The sequence below is a fragment of the Macrosteles quadrilineatus genome, unplaced genomic scaffold (genome assembly GCF_028750875.1).
Source record: "Macrosteles quadrilineatus isolate MER2022 unplaced genomic scaffold, UCM_ALF_1.0 Scaffold_2__2_contigs__length_208266976, whole genome shotgun sequence".
Taxonomy (NCBI): Eukaryota; Metazoa; Arthropoda; class Insecta; order Hemiptera; family Cicadellidae; genus Macrosteles; species Macrosteles quadrilineatus.
Window position 1 is genome coordinate 178813060 of NW_026542595.1, and position 25329 is coordinate 178838388.

General features: G+C 34.8%; 1 protein-coding gene across 3 annotated transcripts in view; it reads left to right on the forward strand.

Moving 5' to 3' along the window:
- Positions 1-25329, forward strand: part of LOC128985463 (uncharacterized) — a 39712-nt gene that overhangs the window by 1749 nt on the left and 12634 nt on the right. For all 3 annotated transcript variants that reach the window (XR_008490028.1, XR_008490029.1, XM_054404957.1), the window contains exons 2-5: positions 11019-17667; positions 18850-19671; positions 20381-20447; positions 21011-21219. Coding sequence is in view for 1 of the 3 variants with exons in the window: in XM_054404957.1 (XP_054260932.1) it covers positions 11037-17667; positions 18850-19671; positions 20381-20447; positions 21011-21219 (7729 nt within the window). In the remaining 2 variants the exon portion in view is untranslated. The remainder of the gene's footprint in view (positions 1-11018; positions 17668-18849; positions 19672-20380; positions 20448-21010; positions 21220-25329) is intronic.

Genomic DNA, 25329 nt, shown 5'->3' on the forward strand with positions numbered 1-25329 from the left:
TTTTACTTACAATGGGGGGGGGGGGAAATGCCCAATAATATTTTTTTTAGATTATTATTTTTGCTACCGCAATAAGTTAGTCTACAACATTTTTCATTCATATGGACCAGCAACGCACATAGACCTATGCGACAGCTAGTCACATTAAGATATAGGCCTACTGACGTTGGATATTTGCGTCCGGTGTCTAATGTCATTAAAAAAGCTTAAGTTATATCATCGTAATTGTCTATTTGAAGGCACTGAATTCTATGCAGTGGTCTACTGGGATGTCTGTTGCATAAGTGTGTCACTTGGTCTGTGGATATGATGATTAGTGACGTCACATGATAGTTGGCAAAACTTAATTTTTACTTTGCTGCATCACATGCCCACGGTCTACGTGTACTGTTGACCAAGTGACACCTGGTCTATGTGTAATAATCAAATGTATTCCTCTGGCCGTGGCAATGACTTCAGCGTACCAAATTAGTGGCGATCGGTAGCGAACGTGGCAATTATATTTTCCTTATACTTTTTAGCGAATTTCCCATATAGGGAATAAGCTATTACCGTAGTACTCATGGTAAGACCTGGACGCGGGACCGATTTTTTTTTTTCGTTTTGAGGTCCCTAGAGGCCAAAAACACCATCCGTTCAAATTCATATATATATATATATATATATATTTATATATTTATATATATATATTTATATATTTATATATATATTTATATATTTATATATATATATTTATATATTTATATATATATGTGTCCATCAGCACGATAACTCAAGCAAAAATGATCCGATTTTGATGAAATTTGGTACAAACGTGTAAACGTACGTTTATTCGAACGAGTTCGCGATCCAGCATGATCGGACCATGGGAACGGGGGTTTACGGGGGGTTTTATGGGGTAAAAATAGGTTTTTCCCATTTCTTACCCAAAAACATTAAATTTAGCAATTTCTTTCCAAACCATTATGTAGAGCTTAAAAAAACAAATAATTTAGTATATTGAAGCGTTATTATGCGCCTAATGGTTACGGAGAAAATTAAAAAAAAATTTTAATTTAAAATTCCCATGTTATTCTTATGGAGAATAAGTAAACTGTTGTAGTTTGCTTGTTTGTGAACATATTTTGATCAAATTTGGAAAATGTTTCTATTTCTTACTAACTATTCACATTTTACAAAAAAAAAAAAACAAAAAAAAACAGTTTTACCCTCCCTGATGCAGCAAACCTAAGTACTTGTTAAACTAATTCTATTTAAATCAAGAATAAATGTTAATATTTTTAAGTAGACATTTCAGTCTAAATCCAATCAGTCAAATGGAAATTCGCTTAGTCTGCAGGTTTGCTGCGGCGGGAGTATTTTTTTTTTTAGGTTGTATACTAATACAGCCTTTTAGCAAATTTCCCTATAGGGAAGTACTATAGGGAAGCTATTAAGAGGGTTCCCTACCCCCGCCTAAAAACGTTAGAAAACCGCTTCGCGCGGTATCATATAGCGATTCTAGTTTTAACATTTAAATTGTGAACCAAACACCATTTTGTACATAAAGAGTGGTTCTACTAAGTTTGCTTTTTAAAAAATGTCTATGCTTACGCAATCAAGGGCAACGACTTGTCAAAGTTAGTGAACTTTACAGTTAAAGTTCACTAACTTTGACAAGTCGTTGCCCTTGATTGCGTAAGCATAGACATTTTTTAAAAAGCAAACTTAGTAGAACCACTCTTTATGTACAAAATGGTGTTTGGTTCACAATTTAAATGTTAAAACTAGAATCGCTATATGATACCGCGCGAAGCGCTTTTCTGACGTTTTTCGGTGGGGGTAGGGAACCCTCTTAAGACTATAAGACCCGGGACCAATTTTCTTTTTCATTTTAATGATCCGAGTGGCCAAAAACACAATTCTTTAAAATGTTTATATATGTATAGATTTATATATAGGTATATATATATACGTCCGTGAACGCGATAACTTGATTAATTTTTGCCCGATTTTGATGAAATTTGGTTTAAAGGTTTAAGGCAGGAAGAACTTGAATGAGTTCCAGAACCAGCGTGATCGAAACCATGAGAACGGGGTTAGGGATTTTATCTTATGGGATCAAAAATGGTTTTTCTCATTTTTGACCCTCAAAACACAAAATTTCCCAATTTCTCTCTAGACCTTTTTAAAGAGCTTAAAAAAACAAATAATTTAGTATATCAAAGTGTTTTTGTACGGTTATTAATAACGGAGATAGGCCTAATAAAAAAATGTAAATTTAAAATTCCTATGTTATTCTTATGGAGAATGTTGTAAAATCTTATAGTTTGCTTGTTTATTGATATATTTTGATTAAACTTGGCAAATTTATTTATTTTATACTAAGGTAGGAATATTTTTCTAGAAACTGCACTTTATTAGCAGCAAATCTAGGTACTCGTTAAACCTAATGTTATTTAAAAAGATTTAATTGAAAATCAATTCAGACGAATGGAAATTCGCTTAGTCGGCAGGTTTGCTGCGGCAGGGGTATTTTACCACTTATCATGACCCCCTTTTCTTGTTAGGGTGCATAACCCCCTTTTCCCTACATGTATATATAGGCCTAGATGGGAAGTTAGTATGTTGTAATGATGCTCGGGGACTGAAATTATGTATAGCCTATCCCCTATTTTCAGAGCAAAAAATTCAGTGGAATCATCGCTGATCCCCTAAAACCCCCCTTTTTTACTTATTAGGTAAGTAAATATTCCCCTATAGCTGTAGGTATGGGCTATTAATTAATTAACAGCTGTGTCTAAGAATATTAAGGAACATGTCAGCCTTAGTCACTAACAAGACTGCAAGATCGTTTGCACTGGGAAAAAAACATTTTGAAATTGAGCAAACATACCTACCCACATTCTCACAATTATGGTACTAAACCATCTTATCTCCAGGTTTTATTTATTTATTTTTTTTTTTTAATTTTGACTCTTAACGGGGATTTACCGACAGAAAACAGCAATAAACGGTATCAGCATTCTGACACACACTTTCTCCCATAAGTTTTTCAACAACCTTTATTATGTGTAAGCGGTGAGAGTAAATATACGGAAATGGGATTTGTACAATTTTGTTCAGAATTTAAAGGACTATAACAAACAAAATTTTTATCAAAATCGTTCGAGCCATTTTTGGGAAAATCTTTTTTTTCAGTTATTTTATAGGGTTTTATGGGAAAATCCCCATAAAAAATACACAAATTTCTAAAAAATAAAAAAACTATCAAAATTGTAACGACCATAACCTACTATGTTAAATCAAAACAGGATTTTTTTCTAAAATCCTATTTTTTGTTATTTTATGGGGTTTTTATGGGAAAATAACATATTTTTTGACAATAACTTTTGAACCATAACTTTTACAGAAATGGGATTTGTACCATTTTATTCAGAATTGAATTGATTTTATTCAGAAAAGGCAAATTTGAATCAACATTTGTCCTATTTCCTGAACAAAAAATATTGCCTCTTAAATATTTATTCGTTTTTGAAGTATTGAAAATGTTTTTTAGCAAAAGTGGAAATAATAAACCGATAGTAAGTGAATACAGAAATAAACTTAGAAATGCTCAACTCTTTACATTACCCAAACCGAACATTACAATGTTTACAAAAACATACAGTTTCATAGCACCAAAGATGTTTAATTTATTACCCAATGACTTAAAAAATGCAAAGAGCATATCTATTTTTACCAAAAAATTGAAGAAATGGTTATTTAGTTTGCAGGAAATTAGTTTTTTGTTTCATATTGAAAAATAATTCAAAATAAGCTACATAGATATACAAATTTTGATTTTTAGCAAATTTAATTCATGCAATCATTATAAGGGCACTATGGCTAGCTTTACCACACAGGGACTAAGCATTGCATGCTATGAGCTGTGATGGCACCTGTGGTACCATGAGCCCTGGTGGTAGAGTGCGGTGTGCGGTTTGAAAGTTCCAAACCATAGTTAGTACTAATGAAATTTGTTATTAGTTTTAAGAAGGCACAAACTTGACCAAGAGACCGTTTTTGTTTAAGATTATAAAATGTTATCAGTTCGCTTTATTTTCTGTTATCTGCATTTGAAGGAACCTCCAAACAGGCTTAGTTGCCTTGGAGGCCCTAGATTTTCTCCAGTAAAGTTATTAATGTTATTTGTTTTAATTAAAATAATAACAACAAAACCAAGTAGTGTATTTTATATTATTTTTTAGTTATGTTTTACATATTAGGTATGACATTGTAAAGTGATGGACTTTATTTTTTTTTTTTATAAAATGGAACTACCATATATTTTGTTGTTGTAAAGTGATGGACTTTATTTTTTTTTTATAAAATGGAACTACCATATATTTTGCTGTTGTTTATGTAAAACACTGTCAATGACTAATTGTAAATATTTTTATACTGTGTTTTTGGAGAAAATAAAATATTCTTATTCTTATTCTTAATTTAAAGGGCTACAACATACTAAATTTTTATCAAAATCGTTCAGGCCATTTTTGAGAAAATCCGATTTTTCCGGGTTTTTATGGGAAAATCCCCACTAAAAATCAAAATTTCAAAAAAATGAAAAAAACGCCTGGAGATACCATGGATTAGAACCTACATACCCAATTTCATCGAAATCGGACCACAGGTGTAGTCTCTAGCCCTGTACACATCCAGACACACAGACACACATACATCACTTTGAAAACCACTTTTTTGGGTCCAGGGGGACCCAAAACGAATATATCCACTCAAAACTCAAACTCGAAAATTTTGACGAAAACAATACTTTCTCCATATAGGCCTACTATGGTGTAGGGGGAGAAAGTAAAAATGGGGGGGGTATTCATAGAATGACAAAAAAATTGGCTTTTCAAAAAAATAGAAGAACAATTTTTTAATTTAAGATAAATGTCTTTATAGTCGGGGGGCAAACTGTATTCCGTGGGATTTTTTGTGAAGGGAATGTGTGACTATGTGGAATCTCTTTATTATATGTCACATAATGGTGTAGTACCGGGTGTTTACCCTCAAATTGCGGGGTTTGGTTTTTATGACGTCTTAAATCCAAGATGGCCGCCATGTGTGACATCTATTCATTAAATTGATAATAACTCTTTCCAGAGTAAAATAATCGAATTTTAATTTATACCATTGAATTCAGCTCAAAAAATCAAACAATTTGGTGTTTTGAATCATTGCTCTATGACCATTGGTTACCGAGATATTGAAGGCGGAAACACAGAACATTGTCCCCAAGCAAGACCCCACTACTCCTATGTTATCCTTATGGGGGAAAAATAAAATTGTATATCTAGCTTATTACTCAGCATATCTTAATAATAATTGGTATGTGGCTTCATTTAGTAGAGATCTACTTGATAATTGCCTAAAATCCCCCATTTTTACATTTTCGTCGCAGCAAACCTGCATACTCACTTCCCATATTATTATTATGGAAAATTTTTTGCATGCTTGTTTATGAACATACGTGTTGAGAAATGTTAATGTGGGGCCCCATTTTAATTATTTATTGAAGCATTTGCAATTCGTTGTGTAAACAGGTCTGCTGCTACGGGGGTATTGTAGCTATAAACAAATTACAGGTATTAGAAAATAAAATAAATTAGACTATAGTTGTGAGGCATATGTAATTTTGTAGGATTTTGAATTAAGCAGTTGTATGATGGTTGGCAATAGATAGGTAATGACATGACTGAAAGTGTGGCCAAGCTGGTGTTTTCGGCCGCCATATTGGATATTAATAACTTTTTTTATGCAATGCTAGTGTTGTGACACATCATTATGAACTAGATTTTCACACTGATTTCAATGCTGAAATATGTTTTTAAATATCTTTTTTCGTTTGGAAGAGATATTCAAATAAAAACTCTCCTTCATACATTTCTTACGGACGTTTCGTAAGGTCATCATGTTACAATTTTTAGACGTGGAACCTCTTATATGCCTTATATGTCTCATATGCCTCATCACACATAATTTACTTTGTAGTTACACCAAACAAATGTTGTAACCCTGATGACCAGCCCTGTATGTCTTTAATTGCTTTAACCAAAGACAAATTTCAAAATAAAAATAATTATTAATGTTAAATAAAGGTCCATGATTAATTTTCAATTAGTAATATTTCATTTAGTGATTAATAAAATTTTAAACCAAACATTTACTGAGTAATTTGAGACTAGACTGAACCCTTTGACGTATTAACAACCCGAGATATAAATATTTTAATAAAAACTGATTTTTAAAATGTTAAATTTAATATTCTGTTGTGGTTCATAGCTCAACTCTAACTCGTCCAATTTTAATGATCGATAGCTTAAATAAAAGCTCTTACATCACTGAATACTTTAAGACTAGAACGAATTACTAAGAACTGGATATATGATAAAAATAATCTGAAAAATAATCAAAGTACGAAACGTCCGCAAGAAATGTATGGGGGGGGGGGGAGTTTTCATTTCAATATATCTTCAAAACGAAAAACGATATTTACAAAAGGTTTTCGGAATTGAAATTAGCGTAAACATATAGTTTATAATAATGAGTCACAACACCGGCATTAGATTTAAAAATGTGTATTAATATCCAATATGGTGGATCCAAGACGGCGGGCCAATAACACTAGCTAGGCCACACTTTCAGACAAAACACCCGGTAGTACACGATTCTATATTTCATTATCTATCTATCACCACCAATCATACAATTGCTTAATGAAAATCACAAGAAATTACATATGACCCAGAACTATGGTCTATTTTATTTTATTTTATACCTATCATTTGTGAGATTTTTTTGTTGCTACAATACCCCCGTAGCAGCAGACCTGTATACTCAACGAATTGCAAATGCTTCAATAAATAATTCAAATGGAGCCACACATTATCATTTCTCAAAGTATGTTCATGGACAAGCATGCAAAAATATTGACCATGGGAAGTGAGTATGCAGGTTTGCTGCCACGGAAATGTAAAAATGGGGGATTTTAGGCCATAATAAAGCTGATTTCTACTAAATGAAGCCATATAATACCAATTATTATTAAGATATGCTGAGTAATAAGCTATATACAATTTTATTTTTTCCCCATAAGGATAACATGGGAGTAGTGGGGTCTTGCTTGGGGACAATGTTCTGTGTTTCCGCCTTCAATATTTCGGTAACCAATGGTCATAGAGCAATGATTCAAAACACCAAATTGTTTGATTTTTTTAGCTGAATTCAATGGTATGAATTAAAATTCGATTATTTTACTCTGGAAAGAGTTATTATCAATTTAATGAATAGATGTCACACATGGCGGCCATCTTGGATTTAAGACGTCATAAAAACCAAACCCCGCAATTTGAGGGTAAACACCCGGTACTACACCATTATGTGACATATAATAAAGAGATTCCACATAGTCACACATTCCCTTCACAAAAAATCCCACGGAAGCTGGATATGTGCAGTTTGCTCCTGGACTATTATTAAGCAAGCGGTTTCAGATAGAATTCAGCTTTTCAAAACAACTTTATTCATTACCTGTGATGGCTAGCCTGTGATGTGGTATATCCAGTTGTTCCTTACTTTGTGTATGGTGAGAATGGTAATTCTGCCTGAGTTTTCCACCAGGCAGAATTACCATTCTCACCATCCACGAAGTAAGGAACAACTGGATATACCACATCACAGGCTAGCCATCACAGGTAATTCTTTCAAACTCAACTGTGTGAAATTTTATAATAAGCTGCCAGAGCCTCTTCAGGCAGACAGCCTTTCTCTTTCTCTTTTCAAATCCAAAATTCATAACTGGCTTGTAGCAAATCCGTTCTATTCAGTCAAGGACTTTTTGAAACATAAATTTACAATGGAATCATTCACACTGTAAGTTAGGAATTCTCAATCTTAGTTAGCTATAGACATAACATACTTGTTGATGTTGATATTCTGTTTAATGTAATTTGACAATGCCTATTCCTGTATACAACCTGGTCAACGGCAATAAACTTTCTTATTCTTATTCTTATTCTTATTCTTATTGTCACTATTCTTCCTAAACTTTACAAAAAACAATCTATGAAAACTATAAACTAACAATCTATATTAACTTAATCAATCTCTCTGAACAACATAAATAATATAAAAATCTATAAAACAACCTACAACCTAATTTATTAACAATCTATAGGCGCCTATAAGCTTATGTTATTTTCCCATAACATAACAAAAAATTGGATTTTAAAAAAGGTTGACCGATTTTTATTAAAATTTACGATAGGTAGGCCGAAATCCCTATTGAATGAATTGAATTGAAAAATTCTTTATTGTTCTTTTCAAATACAATAGATACAATACAATGCATCTTTATACACTAAGGTTGTACATAAGTATTACATGTTATTGTATTTATTCTAATATAAACTAAAAACACAAATATTCCTCACAACATAAATCTAACTAATTGTAATGTTATCGAACAATAATGCCCTGAGGTTACAGAACCTGTGCGGGAAACAAACATTTTTGGTAATTGGAGCAACTCGTGATTGGAAAGATAATCTAAATGTCTATCATGTAATTGTACCATATCAATGTTTTCTGTGTTCCTGTCCGTGTTTTAAATGTGTTTTTGATGAGTTGCAAGCTTTGAAAATGTTGTCTTCGCAACAAAACATGTAAGCTGTTGAGCATAATCATTTATTGGACTATTTGACTGAGGTATTAAAAAAAACCTATTTTTGTCTTAACCCTCCGAGTGTTAAGCGTCGCGTAATCGACGCACAACACACCCGCCGTGGTGTTATGCGTCGCTTTTGCGACACACAAACATCGTTTACGGCAAAGGCTCTGGGACTGACTGAATCAGATTGAACTGGATCGAGATTGGTATCATTGTTTTCAGCAGATTCTAAGCTTTCTCCTGATGTCTGTTTCTAGACGCTTTTCATTTTAGTTCCGAATATATTGTAGCAGAAAGATGACGTTTGTATTTGTAAACAACTTGGTTAACCTTGCATCGATGACTGATGTGTTTTATTACGTTTATCATTGTTTTAGTGTTAAAAATAAAATGTTGTGATATACTTGGTGAATTATAAGAAGATTTAAGTGATTTTGAAGGGCTGGTTGATAATCCTGAAGAAGTTGGTAGTGATATTGATGTAAATTATCCGCCAGATTCCTAGCCATGGTTAGGCTATGCATTCTTAGCTACGCTAAATGTACGAGATCTGTTTTTCACCCATAACTTATTCATTTGCAAACCTACTTCCTTATATTATTATATTTTTGGAATCCTCATAAAATTTAGAACAAAGTGGCTATTTAAAAAAATTTGTAGACCTATAAATTATAAAAATTTATTGACGCAAACATAATTTTTTTTATTTATTTTATAATTTTTGAGAAATGTTAACCCCACAAAAATTTTAGAAAAGAAAATTATTACATTGAAGCCCATAGTTTTCCAAACAAAATGATATATAAAACAGTATACTTTAGAGTGTTTTTAAGTTTCTAAGATACATTTTAATTAAGCCCTGCGATTGGGCAATAAATGGGCCGACATTAATATCATTACTATGGACACTTGGAGGGTTAACAATATAGTCCAGGGGCCGAAAACATGAATTTTGTATTTATTTTTGTACTACTTTTCACGTTTAGCCTACATTTGCCATGTTTGACAAATAAATTAGCCTACATATACATCTATAGCATTGAGTATAGAGGCATAAGAGGGGTGAGATAATGCTACTATAGCATTGAGTAAAGACGCATAAGAGGGGTCAGATAATGCTAATAGTTGTCAGGTACCGATTTTGGCGACATAGTTCAGGCCGCTGATGCTTGGGTCGAGGTAGTCTGTCGGTAGTGCAGTGCGCGTCTAAGGACTTCTTAATCATTTAGTAGGGTATCACAAATTTATTATAAAACAACAAAACTACGAACAAACAAATTTCATCAACAAAAATGACATTTTATAACCTACAATGAAAGCAAAAATAAAAAACAACCAAACTGGCTAACCGACAAGACTGAGGTGGAGTAGTTTGGGCCGCTGACACTACTCTGCAACAGCGCTGTTCAGGTAACGATAACCTCCATTAAGTGGCTACTCTAGTACGTGTATACTCAATTCTATAGTCTACTAAGTGCACTTCAGTGGATATGGGTATAACTAACTTACACAGCCAAAGCCATTCTAATTACAAAATAGTTATCATATTCTTTAGTTTTTAACTAAACAAGACCTTAAGTTCTCCTCTATTATATTACAACAATAAAATACCCCCGCTGCAGCAAACCTGCAGACTAAGCCAATTTCCATTTGCCTGATTTGACCTAAACTCAAAATATTTTCTTTAACATGTCAGATCTATTTCCCATTTTAGTAACATTAGATTTAATAGATACTTGGATTTGCTGCTACGGGGAAGGGAAAAAGTGTTATCGATCAAATGTTTACTAGGCCTACAGGATAAAATAAATAAATTTGCTAAATTTGATCATATTGATTGATTGATTGTTTGAATACATCTATCAACAAGCAAACCTCAAGCAGTTTTATTTTTTTCCATAAGAATAACATGGGAATATAAAACGTACAGTTTTCCAGAATTTTCTATGTACGGTAACCTTCAATCATACAACAATGCTTCAATATACAAAGTTGTTTGCATTTTTTAGCTCTAACTTACATGAAGCTCTACTTTAGCTGTAATACAAATTGGACATTTTAATTTTTTGGGATAAAAAGTATGAAATAAGTTAACCAAATTGTGAAAATTTCTAAACCCTATAACCTGATATTGCTGGTTGTTTGCATTCAAGTTTATGTTACCAATGAATGCCAAATTTCATATAATCGAACCAAAATTATACTCGAGTTATCGTGTAACATATATATAGTGCCTGTATGAATAAGGCTTAAGTTTATCTTTCAGGATTCCAAGGCTTATATTTATTTATTTATTTAAATTACCTAAATAATCTTGTTCCAGATACTTAACCAAGGGAACATGGAGTTTCCTTCTGAAGATCAGCTGGACTCATCAAAAACTTCAATCTCTGAAACAACTGACATTCCCACAACTTCAACTTTACCCATTTCACCTAAAAAACCGATTCAGTTGGGGATCGTACAAAGTTCATCAGGTAGTCGACCATTACCTGGTAATCAAAGCTCATCAAAAAAGAGTCGTTGGGATCAAGCCCCAGAAGGTGGAGAGAATGAAGTGGAATCAAAAGATACAAATGTTCAGTCAAATATCACAGAAGAGTCAAATATCAAAACACTAATTAAAAAATTTGAGGATATTTCTGGAAGTTCAAAGTTAGAGTCTAATAAACCCACCGATAGGACTACTGGGTTAAGTAGTAGTTCGGGTAGAGTTAAGTTAGTACGTACAAATTTTACAAAACCAGAGAATCCTTCGAATCAAGCTGACGAAGCAAAAAATAACCCTACAATTAGTAAGCTTGAAGAAATTGATGGTAGTGGTAGTAAGACTATTGAGACACAAGAAGTAGTTTCAGTTTCTTCTAGTAAAGCTTTGCAAATTATAAGTTCTACTTATGATTCTCCTTCAGATGAATCTTCCCAGGAAGCTGACCCTATTTTAAGAAACGAAAATCAAGCTAAGATACCATCTGATAGTGCTTACGCTTCTCTTGAAAAACTGGCTCATGATGATGATAAAAAAGAACTAGAAGGTAACATTGAAGAAAGGTTGGAGTCCACTCTTTGTTTAAACAATGAGCTGGAAAGTAATGAGATAAAAAATACAGATGCAGAAGAGAACTTGTTTGAAGAAGAAGTTGCTGTTGCAGATTCTGTTCCTACAGATACTGTTGAGAATGTAAAGGAGAGTAAAGTAGAAGGTGACGAATCTGAAGTTGCTGGAGAAACCTCAGATGCAATTGCTGTAGTTTCAAATGACTTATCTAATCCAGAGCAAGACAAAGAAGACAAAAGTGGAAAAGAAATTGTTGAAAAACAAGAAAGGATTACCTGTATCGGATCTCTTGATGAAAAACAAACTATCAATACTATTTCCAAGGAATTACAAGATGTACAAACACAACTACAGACAATTGAAATTAAAGAAGTACTTGGTTCTGATACAAAAACTGTTAATAGTTCAGAAAACTGCAGAAAAGACAGTGGAATAAATTTCACAGCACCAACCATAAGTAATGTAAATGAAATAGTTAATACTGATGTAATTGAGAGTTCAACTGAAAAAGATTCTGCTGTTGAAATAGTTAGTCATTCAAAAGAAGAAGACGATTTTGTTTTTGTTTCACATTCTGATTTAGAAGGGTATAAAGAAAACAAGGAAACGGCTTTGTCAGAAAAAAGCAGCCATACAGAACCAGTTGAATTATCACACATTACTAAACCTCAATCTGATGAGCAATCTAACCTTCAGTTATCAATTGAATCCGAAGAAAAAGACAGCAATCTTCTAGAAGGTATAACAAAGTCCCAATCGCTCCAAGAAGCAGGTGAGAGTGATGACCCTGTCAAAGATGATGTGAACCTATCAATTGTTGAGGCAGAACTCAGTACAGAAGACTCTGCTCATGATAAGGCAAACATAGGTAATGTCACTGAAGTGTACAATGATGGCGTGGATGCCAAAATGGAACAAATGTTCTCAGAAAATGTTGATATGAATGAAGATACTCCAGTTTTGAAAGACACTATTAAAGAGGAATTAACTCCCATCACTGATGAATCAATTAAGGAGAGTGAAGTTTTAAAAGACTCAAAGAATGATAACGAAATCAAAGAAGATGAGCCCAAGACGGAATCGAGTGACAGTTTACTACTGATGCTAGAATCTGAAATATCTCCTGCAGAAATTGGTAATTATGAAGATCATAACAGATCATTAGATCTTGAGTCAAGTAGTGAAGTTGATAGTGTGCTTTCCAATGTCAAAGAAATTGTGCCAGAACAAAGTGATTCAGTAACTAAAGAACTCAACGTGACTGAAGACAAAGTCAAAGAACAAGTGAGTTGTGATTCTGAAGAAGTTGATAATGTACTTTCTAATGTCAAAGAAATTGTGCCAGAACAAAGTGATTCAGTGACTAAAGAACTCGATGTGACTGACAAAGTCAAAGAACAAGTAACTTGTGAATCTGAAGAAGTTGATAATGTACTTTCTAATGTCAAAGAAATTGTTCCGGAACAAAGTGATTCAGTGACTAAAGAACTCGATGTGACTGGCAAAGTCGAAGAACAAGTAACTTGTGATTCTGCAGAAGATGGTTCAAAAAAATATGTTGATAATGAAGATACATTTCCTCAACCTAAAAAGGTAATTGATCATTCTAGTACATCAAACATTGACGATGCTGAAATCATCACAGAAGATGAATCAAGTAATCAACTTTTTCAAGCTAATACTGATATTAAAAAATCATCAGAAGCTGGCTCAGATGGTGATTGTGAACAATCCAAAATACTAATTGAAGAGATAGAAGATGTTCAGTCTTCTTCTGACATTAAAAATGAAGATTGTCCTCAAGTACTAGAGAAAGAACCTTCAGAAAATCATGCAATGGTAGTCGAAGGTTGTACAGGTGTATTAGGAAGTGAGAACCTTCCTGAGACTACTACTGATGTAGTTATTGAAGAGATAGACTGTACTGGTAGTACTACAGACTCTCCCACAATTGTGGATATTGACAGCAGTGAAATGTTAGTTGCTACTAATGAAATAGATAATGAAAATAAATCAAATTCAGTAAAATACTTAGAGTCTGCAGAAACTACAACCATCGCCATTTTAACTGAAAACGATGCATTAAAAAAAAGTGATAACATAAAAATTACAAACTCAGAAGATAATAACACCCTGATAAATGAATCGGAAGCTGAAGACAAGAAATTCTCTGAAATTGGTTTGAAATACAATGACTCAGAAATACACAAACCTAGTTTGATCACTGATTCTGAAAATAAAGGCTCTGACCCTAATGATAATCAGAAATTGAAACCGGAATCTGATTTACCCACTGATTCAATAGAAAAACCATTGTTAAGTGGTTCTAATGATTCATTGTCTGTTTCTCACCCCCCTGTTGATTTGGCAACAACCTCAGGTAAGAAAGCTGGATCAATTGAAGTAAGCCAACAAGAAACAATAGAACGCTCCATAGATATGCTATTTGATGTAGGCCCACCGAGTGATGACCAGCCAATGAAACCCACCTCATTGTCTTCTGTATCATTGACCCAAGAAGCAGTTTCAAGTGAAGAAAAGAAACAATTTTCCGAAGAAATCCAGAAAGAGATGTTTAATCTTTCCCCTGAGCATAGTGTGCAAGTTGGAGTTGAATCAATGGATACAACAGATTCTGGTAAAATTAATCCTTCCATAAATGAATCAGATAGTGAAAATGTAATTAATTCTGAAAGTAACATTAGAAAAAATTATGATGACTCTGAACTATCTGAAGAGTTGACCCCTGCTAATGTTAATAAAGTGAATGAACTACCGCTTGAGTTAAAAGAGGATAAAAAAACAGAATTGACTCCTGATGATTCAGATATTGCCACTATTCAAGCAATCGATTCTTTTCTTGAGGGAAATGACACAGGAATAAGTAAAAAAGACCCAGAGTCTTCTTGCGGTATAGAAAAATCGTCTATTGAAAATGTCACAAAACAAAATGTAGTGATATCAGAAAATGAAGATGATTCAATGAATTTTGAAGGTTCTAGTTCTATAAATGAAAGAACAAATGCAGAAGATGTCATGCTAGGTGTAGAAGGGGACTTGGATTTAGATAATAGTTTGACTTATGATAGTAAAAAGCTAGATTTATCTCCATCAAGTGAGCAATCAATGTCCGGAGAAAATTATGACCTTCCTGGTGATAGTTACAATAAAGAATCATTAGAAAAAGAACAAGAAAATAGCAATTTACTGTCTGATGCATTAGATGACATAGAGGAAAGTACCAAAGAGTCTGTTTCAGTCAATTTTACCACTCCGAAAGAAACTGAAACAAAGGATCAATCTTCACCTAAACCTACTCCAGTTATTGAGGTCAGCAATTCTGACATAAAAGGGACGAGCCAAGCAGATCAAAGAAACACGGAAACCTGTTCAATTAATAATTTTAAGAATAAAGAATCACAATTTTCAATTGAAGCTAATCAGGAAATAGGAGAATTGGCGAGTGAAACTCTCCATGAGCAGAACTTACTAATGTCTACAAGTAATCTTGATGAAAACAAAAAATTAGAAGTAAAATCTTGTGATATCAACATTGACACAGAATGCACTTCCTCCTTGGACAAGAAAGAAGAGTTATTTAAAGATGAGAGTGTAAGGTTAAATACTAGTTTAACCAAAGAAGATTTTACAGAAACCTCTAATCTTCATCAGGAAAAAGATCTAAAACCAGATGCTCTTGAAGAAGTTCCCCATGCAGTTCTAAGTAAACCTACACACCAAACCATTGAAGGTGAGAAACTGGACATTGAAAACTTAATTCCATCCTCCACTACATCGGCAAACAAAAATTTAGATTGTAGGTCAAATAAAGCTGACAGTTGTGAAATTGAAGACCCCGCTAAAAATACTAATGAAGAGTCAAAAATGGAGCCTAATGAAGAATTATTGAATGAATCCAAAGTTCTCATTTCAGGAAACAAGGTTAGTGTTTCCACAGCAAAACTCGACACAAATATTCAGTCAAATAAAACTTGTGATAACACTATTGATGAAAATGTAACTATGAATCAACCAGTACAAAGTGACGCCTATGGAGAATCCCAAGATCAAGACACGATAGATGAATCTGTTGGTTTAAAAGTGGCATATCAATCTTTAGAAGATTCACAGCCATCAGAAGCAAGCACTAACACTACATCAAAGGAAGAGACAACCATTCATGTTGCTCCTGCAGAAAAACAGACTATAGAGACATTGGCAACTGTTAAGTCACCGAAGAAAATTGCAGCTAATGTAACTGAATCTGTTGAAGAAGCTAGCTCAGATTTTTCTAAAGAAGGAGGAGTAAAACTAAGTAGTGAATCAAGCAAAGAGAAAAATGAAAGTAGCTCTGCAGCAACTGTTGAATCTGAATCTTCTAAAGAAGCCATTCCTCTTGAAACTGATTCTTCCGATTTAGTTAGTCCAGAATCTGCTGAAGACCCATCTGTTTCAGAACAAGAATTAAAGCCAAAGTTAGTTACACCCAAAGAAATTCCTCCACCTGTACGTGTATCAGCAAGACAAAAACAAAGGCAGGCAGCAGCTGCAGCAGCCTTAGCAGCTAAAGAAAAAACTGAACCAGAAAAATCTCCTGGGCAATATGCTATCAAGAGATATGGTCCCCAAGAAAAGCAAGGAGATAAGCGACTTAAAAAATCTCTAAGTCCAACTAAAGAACTAAGTATAAAGATAAGTGGAAAAACACTAGAATCTGGTAAACAGTCTCCTCTGCCCTCTCAGAAATCCCCCAAAAGTAATGAATCGAAATTAAATGTTCAAATCTCACCTAAAATAATGTTTAAGGAAGTTCCCCAAGATAAGCTCGAACCTATTACTTTAAAACTGTCAAAAGAAGAAAATCCAGTTATTGTAAGATCATCTTCACTTTCACCGAAGAAGAATGTTTCTCCTCACTCTCCTCAAGGTAAAACATTAGGTTATACTATGAAAATTGGAAAAGATTCTACAACTATAATACCTAAAGCATCAACACCCTCACCGACTAGAAGAGAATCTTCTCCCGGATCAAGTAATACTAAAGGTGACCTCTCTGGTAAAGTTGGATATCTAATTAAAGACACTGGCTTGACAATAACACCTGTTGCACCAGCTGAGTCGCAGGAACAAAAGTTAAATAAAATCACACTCAAGTTGTCAAAAGCAGGTGGGCACCCTGAAATCAAACAAGAAAATAAAAGTGAAACGTGGAAAGCAATTAGAAAACTAGGGGAGATAGATATAGTACCAGTAGAAGGAAAGAGCTCCTCCGAAACACCAAAACGAAAAGAAAGAAGTGAGGAAGGAAGTCCAGAAAAGAAAATCAAGCTTGGAGATGTGTCAGTTGAGCCTTCCACCAGTTCAGGAGTAAGTAAGCTTCAAGGCCTCCTGACGCAGGCACCTCTAAACCAGTCGGATAGCTCTGAAGAGGGCAAGTTTATAGGATTTGGATCTCCTACAGAAAAGCTTTCGCCAGCTCAACAAAGCTACGACATCGGAATGATTAGACACGATGACAGTCCTCAACCTCCCAGAAAACGAGGCAGACCAAGGAAGATAACTTCACCGGATGATATAGTTCATTCAGTGTCTATGCAGCACACTCTGCCTTCTGGATTGACAGCAAAAGACATTCTCGCTGCTAGTCTGCAGCATCAGTCTCTACAGCATCTACATGCGAGTTATCAACCCCAACAAAGTTACCAGTCTCCAGAAGATATGGACAGTTCCCAGCCAATGGTGCCATTGTTTGATCTGTTTGAAGAAACCTTCATGGAGCCAACTCCTCCAACTGTCTTCCCGGATCAAGTACAGCCTTCGGCAGACATCATCATGAGATCTGCTCGTGGTCGACCGATTGGAAGATCAAGAAGACCTCGAGGATCTGGTCCAATGAGAGGACACGAACGTGGAGGTGAGTCTTTCTGTTTTGTTATATTGATTAAATTTCTTTCTCTCTACAAAATATTAAAGCCAAGATTTTGAATTAGATCACAATTTAATAAAGAGCATTAAATAAATCAAATAGAATGTTGAAAGTGACCTGTTAATTTGTAAGATGTTAGGATAACAAGACCTTTTCTTTACACACATAACTAATGTGATTGTTAACGTTAAGGGTTTGATTATTTCATTCATAAAAGGGTTTATTATAATTATTCACAAATTAAAAGAAAGAATAATATAAAAAAAAAAAACTTAAGTAGGTAAACATTTTAATAGGATGTGTACGATGTGGTATTATCTCTGAAAAGCTGATCATGAAGGTGACCGTTGTCATATGAATTGTCACTACCTAATTCATTTATAATTTCTGGTACCAACAATAATACAAATAACTCATTCAGTTCTTTCTGTGTTCTGACATTGAAAAAAAGCCAACGATGGTGTGAATACTTATTGGTTGTACGTTGGCTAAGGTACATATCATATTCTGTTGTAGTTGCATCCTAGAGCATACATGGTTACTGTATTATTATTGATTTAAGTGGTTGTTTGATAATTTTGAAATTGGTGTTTAAATACCTTTGTGGTAATCGTAATTGTTGCTAGTTTCGCAACTAGTTTCAACTTAGTCATCTTCAGGCGTCAAGGATGTCAAAAGGAGTATCACTTTTTAAGAAGGTCTTCGTTACACACACAGTATAAACACTTATGGACATGAAAATGGTAAAAACGGTACATTTAAAAGAATTAAGAACTAATAAAAAGCAGTAACTGCAGTGTTAGGAAATGGTTTGTTATGACCACATGGATGCTAAATCTAGAGTTTTTTAAGTGTTTTAAATGTACAGTTTTTACCATTTTAATGTCTGTGTTCATGTTCGTGTGTAACAACGGCCTTCTTATGAAGTGACCTTCCTTTTGACATCCTTGACGCCTGAAGATGATTTAGTAGAAAGTCAAAACTATGTGCAACAATACCAACAATTAGGATTAAACCACAAAGCAGGTACACCGATTTCATGGTATTCAAGGTAATTTGGAGGCTAAGATCAAAAATGATAATTTTGGTTCATCCAAACATGACAGCATGTGTATACATAATTTCTATATTTAATTCTGAAATAATGAGAATTAATTGTTAAACTTCCAGGCCCAAGAGGACGTCCAAGAGGAAGTCGTGGAATAAAAAGAATCCTGGAGGAAATGGAAGCCATGTCGTTCCCAGACCCTGATCAACCGATCACTCTGGACAACATTGATGCTGAGATGGGACCGAGAATGCCGGAGCACGCTGCCTCTGAGCTGACTATGGCATTGCTCAGGAAAAGTATTGAAGGCAAAAAAGAGTTTTCAGAAAAAAAGGCAAGACGGTCTGACGGTAGTGAGGAAGGAAACAGTGACCTTGAGGCTAAAGTCAGAGAGATGAAGGAGAAAATTGAAGCAGCTTATCAGGCTGAGCTAAAATCACCCGGGAAAGAAGGGAAGAAAAGGACACCTGAGAAATCGGGACTGATTAGTAAAAGTCCTCCAGGTCTTATTCCTCTGTATCAGAAGCAAGACGAGAGTGTAAGAAGGAAATCTGCTGATGGGATGGAAGTTAAAAGAAAGTTGTCAGAAGATAGGAGGGAAGACGATCAACTCGGATCAAAAAGAAAATCAGTAGATGGAAGTAATGATTCTGCTGAAGGCAATACAGATGGATCTTGTAAAGACGACTCTTTGATGGAAGTGGATCAGTCAGTTATGTCAATTGAAGAACCTAATGAGGAAGAAGAAATTAAGACGGAACCTGAACCTCCTCCTAAGCCTGTCAAGCCTAGGCCAAAGAGCAAAGCAGAAATTAAGAGGATAAAACGAGAAAAAGACAGGTTAAGAAGAGAAGCTAAAAAACTAGCAGCTTTGGAAGCGTTGAAAGCTCCTCCACCAAATCCTAGTGAAGAAGACACAAGAATGAGTGCATCAGATCCTACTGGTAATTTGATCATTTATTTTCCTCTATCTTTTATAGTTCAAAGAACTTAATTGTAAGCAGTAATGTGTCAGTCTCACTTTTCAAAATCAAAGTATCTGTCCAAAATCTATTTTCAAGATATTTCTGTTGATAAGCTTATCAAAACTGGTAAAATTAAAATTAATAACTTTGTGACTGACATAGTAGAACATTTCACTGAAACCTCGTAATTGTAAGCATCAAATAACACTTCTGAAATAATTTTCTATAGGCCTACATTGTTTGAGGTAAAAAAGGTTTGTTTAATTTAAAAAAATAGTTTAAAATGTTTGCAGTTCATTGTAAGAAAGAACAAAACATGCTTTGTTGGTTTATAATTGCCAAAAACCACACAAAATCATAAATCGTACAATCGTTATGAAAACCACCTGTTGTTGTTGGCACAGTAAATTATTTTTGTAACAACAATTTATACATTTTGGTTTATTTTATAAAATAATGGGGTTCCGTTTGATTTATTTTCATAGTCCCCCGTAAATTACCTATTTAAAAAATATACATAAAATATGCTATTCACACTGTCTTAAAAACAAGTAAAGGCATCAATTACATCCACTTAACTTTCTACCTGACAATTTGGTTTATACTGATAATGAAAAACCTTGTTGATGATCACTTATAATGCCAAGAATAAAATGTTTTCTTTTTCTAACAAAAAAATATTGTACAGGTGATGGACTTGATCTCGATGGTTTCGGAATCAAGAAAAATAGAATGGAAGTTGGGGACCCTGAAGGGTAAGATATTATATGTATTCTCAGTGTTAAGGAAACTGTATGTAAATTCATTATTTATAGGTACTTATACTTTCTTTACACTTTCAATTGTTGTTCTTTTGGTTTTTCAAAAACATCGAGAGAGTGAGAGTGGCTAGTCCAGCAGATCTGCATGAAGATGTGCCAAAGAGCTAAACATAAGTCGGGATTCTGTGAGGATGATTTTGAAGAAATATCTGCTGTTTCAACCCTATAAAAAATGCAGTTTGGCCTAGAACTGAATGTGGTGGATTACAGAAAAAGGGTAGATTTTGCAGCACGTTTGTGAAATTATTTTTAGCTCTTGAGTGTGTCTTCGTGCAGATCTGCATGGATTATTGCCACTCTCACTCTCTCGATGTTACTAGGTATTTAAAGCAGTTTATTCTTTCAGAATGACTCTGCACTGCTAAGGTGAACTGTACTGATGCACTGTGGTGCACTGTGTTGGTTGTAAAGTCAAGTAATTGTAAAATACTCATACTTGCAGCAATGACGACTTCCTTCTCTACAGGATATTTGCCATAACAAGTTGTGTATTGCAGCAAGGAGTTCACGGTGGAACAGATCGCCGAGTACCAGTGGCCGCTGCAGGGTGGGGAGCTGTACATGATACAAGAGCAGATCTCTACTTGGCTTGGAGTGAAGAGTTTCCAACGCAAGTATCCGGACCTCAAACGACGGAGGGTGGAGATGGAAGAACGCACCTACTTGTGTGACAGCGGATTGGTGTCTGAATCAATGTGTGACTTAGGTGAGACTTATCTCTTATCTTATTTGGAAATTTTTTTAAAGTTTTGGATCTGTTAAGTACAATATATGAAAATTCTTTTTTTCATGCCTTCCCATGTTAATGGTCTCAGAATTTTTGTTTAAAGTCAGATCAAGTATCATAGTTTCAAAAACTAAAGAAGCAAGTAAGTAAGTAATTATTAACCACTGTAAGTAGCACATTCTGTGAGCCGCTCTGTTTGTAGGCCTGTTCTGTTTGTTATTAGAACAAAAAAAATAAACTTATCAATGTACAATTCATTAACCAAATTTATTCAACATAACATAACAAAGCAAACGAATAAACCTTACAACCAGCTGGTAATGGTTATCAAATAAACATAAATAAACAGTCAATGGCTAAAGGTAGACATTAGGGATTTAACACCTCCCCTTCTCAGTGAGTTTCACAAGTTAAGTCGTTCGAAACTGGCTTATGTGTTCTTTTTTGTGGTCTCACTAAACTGATAAGTCGTGATTGGTCTCTGGATCATCTGGTATGTTATGATCATTAATTTTTTTGATTGTTTTCAGTCAGTTCCTCTCTGACTTCTCTGAAATTCGTTGGTAGGAATGCTTGGTTTTGGTCATTCTGTACTGAAAACTCAGACAAGTCCTGCCCTGAACGTCTCATATTTGATCTTAATGGTACTAGGCCACTGCCTTTTTGATATTTCGTAATTTCTCCATCATCCCAAACCCCACTTTTTGTTGGTTCATACAAATGGTAGACAACAGGATCTTGTGCTTAAAATGGTTTTTGCCTGCCACAGGATGATTCTGAGTGGAAATTTTGGGTCATTTTTTGTAACAAATTAGGATACAATAAGTCAAGTCTTGATTAAATTTGTCGTCCAATGAAGGGATGTGAAGGCGACTGTCCTACTATAGTAGTACTCTTTGCAGCTCTTCGATAGGCCTTTAAATACCTCTGCAATTTCAATCAAATTGAGCCTTCCTCAATGTGCATGGCTCTGATGGCATCTTTAAAGTATATCTGTGATACTTCATTTGGTTTGGTGTAAAATGTGAATTAAGAGTTTATTTCAGCATAGGATTTGGCTATATATGATACAGGATGCAATATATCCCTAATACTCTATAAGTGTCTGTTCCAATACGGTAAAGAAAAGTATTCTTTTTTTCTTCAGAAATGTTAGTGAAACAAATTATTTCTCTAGTCTCTTCATATACATTTCCCAAGTTTTCTAAGGACATTCGGCAAATCTACACATTATTCCCTTTAATTTGACACATAAATCTTGTAGATCCGTCCAGTAGTCACTGAGAAAACAGACTTACAACAGTGTTTTAAATATATAGAGATAATAAAGAAGAAGATTTAAATTCTAGAAATCAAGCACTAGAAATACAGAGCTTGTTAAAATATTATAGACAGACAAGACAAAAAATGATAGACTTGACCAAAGATGTGTATTTATTTTGACTGTTTACAAAAATCATAATAATCAATAAAACATATGTTAGTTAAACTGTATATGAAAGAAGGCAGGCATAGATTAGACATAGATTATTACATTCTCTCTCCCCCCAAGAACTAACCATTCAAAAATTAGTTTCTTTTTCCTTTTCATTAGTTTTTTCTTTGGAGCAATAGTAATTTTTGGCCGAGGCTTGCGAAGCCTAACTTTGGCACTCACCAGTTCTTTAGTGATTTTCACTTTGAGCATACGTTTTCTTCTTTGATGTTTGATTTCTTTGAATATTTCAGAATATTTCTTATTCCTCTGGTTATCACTGCTGGACTTGTTGTGGTACTGTGAGATGTCAAAGCTCTCGTCACTGACTAGGCTGACTGAATCGTCTACTAGTGACATTCTCCTCACAGACTCGTCTCTGGATATTTTCATAGGTGACAAGTTGGAATTGTCCTCCACGCTGTCTCTTAGCACCTCCGCCATCTGCTCTTCAAGACACCATTGTGGCATCGTAGGTTCCTGTGAGCGACTACAGTTGTGTTTAAACAAGGCCATCAGACATGGGAACTTGCAGCCACACTGAGCACACTTGTTTGTTTGATTGTCATCGTTATTCTTGTGCTCCTTCCAGCACACACGTTTCTTCTTGTGTCTGTAGAAGGAGGTATTGTCAAACTGCACATCACATCCACCACAAATTTTCAACTCTGAATCGTTCTCCGTTTTCTTCATTTCCCATAGAGGTCTGGCTTTAAGTTTTTTGTCTTCTGTTTTCACATTCTTCCTTTTGCCAGTTACCGCAAAGATCTTTTTCTTGATTTTGACACTGGATTCCAGCATGGCTTCCTTCAAGACTTCAAGTACTTTGGAATTTTCTATCAGCTCATCGTCAACTAGACCTATCTCATTTTCTTTATCAGGCTCTTCCATTTTCTCTCCAACCACTCGGACTGTCTGGACACTGGTGAGAATGTCAGAATGTTTCTCAGAGTCTTGAATCATATTCTTAGCCTCCAGGGGTTGGCATTCCTTCTCTAACGCTTTTTCTTTTATTGGATCCCTGTTTAAATGTGCTTTTTTGATTTTCATATCTTTGTTTTGAGTCCTTTCCTCTTGGGAGATGTTTTCTGCACCGTAGTTGTCAATCTCAAATGATTCCTCTGCTGTTTTGTACAATTTATCATATTTAAAACATGTCAGAGCAAAGTTGTCATCGATACGTCCTCCACTGTATCCTGGACATTTTCCATGCAACGACCAGCCTAAGTAACTCCAGGATAAAACTGGCGAGTTAGGAGGTCCTTCCACAACTTTCCTTGTCAATATTAGGTTGCAATTATCTTGACCAATCAAGATGGTAGGTTTGGCATGAGATGTTGGTAGAGGTTGGTCGATTGAATTTAAATGAGACCATGTCTCACGAAGCTTTACTGAATCGATCGACTGTTGGGGTAAATCTAAGGGAAATTGAGTTCTTACATTAGTCAATGTGAAAACTTCGTCTCCATAGAGCCCTTTTATTTTAAGTTCAACTCGTCTGGACGTTGGGTCAAAATGTTTAGTTGCATTTGACCAACAAGTGGTAAGGGGTTCAATGCTACCACTGACGCCTAATTTATTGGCTGTAGTTGAATCTAGTAGAGATATGGTTGAACCGTCATCTAAAAGTGCATATGTGTCGATCTGACAGCTTGGACCATATAATGTCACTGGACATACTCTTAGTAAAACGCGGTTATTTACCGAGTGATTGCTTATAAATTCTTCTTTTGATTTACCTTCCTGCCTGAAAGTGTTCTGTACTCTGTCCCAGCTGATCTCTTGGGCATTTTTAGTGGCACTGTCAGTATGCAGAAGGCGATGGTGGGATAGTTTGCACCCATTGATTCCACAAGGTTTCTTTAAATTGCAAAATTTGATGTGGTGACGACGGAAGCAAAAGAAACACAGTTTTTTCTCAATTATCATCTTCCACCGCTGCGAGACTTCTGCTTTTCTAAAAAGCTTACATTTATCGGTTTCATGACTCTCCGAGCAAAACATGCAAACGTTTTCATTGGGCGAATTAGTAAAAACTGGTTTAGGGTCACTTCTCTTCCGCGTTGTCTCCTCGGGTGGACGAAAATAAATACTCATAATGGAACACTGATTTTCAAGCCAGTTACAGAATACTTTCAGGTCAGTAGGTTTTTCTAAATGCATGCTATTTACATGTTCAGCCCACCTGTACTTTAGAGTATATGGGAGCTTACTTAAAAGTTCATTCAACAAGAGAGGATTTATTAAGTACATTTCCAAATCCAACGACTCTGCGGTAGAGGTCAGGTTTAAAAGAGTTGTTGAAAACTCAATAAGGCTGACAGCGTCATCCTCCTTGACTGGTTGGAGCATGCGCGCCTTTTTCAACATTGACTCGACTATAAACTCTGGACGTCCAAAACGCATTTGTAAAGTTTTCATTACTGTACTCAAATTTTTTCCTGATATAAATAGAGGTTTTACCATTTTAAAGGCATCTCCCTCCAGACAATTTCTTATTCTGTCAAGGTTTTCATCGTCATTAAAAAGGTGTTTAGTCTTATTGTAACAGGAATAGAACATAAGCCACTCGTCTGGTTTCCCGCTGAAGGATGGAAGACGCTGTCGGCAAGAGA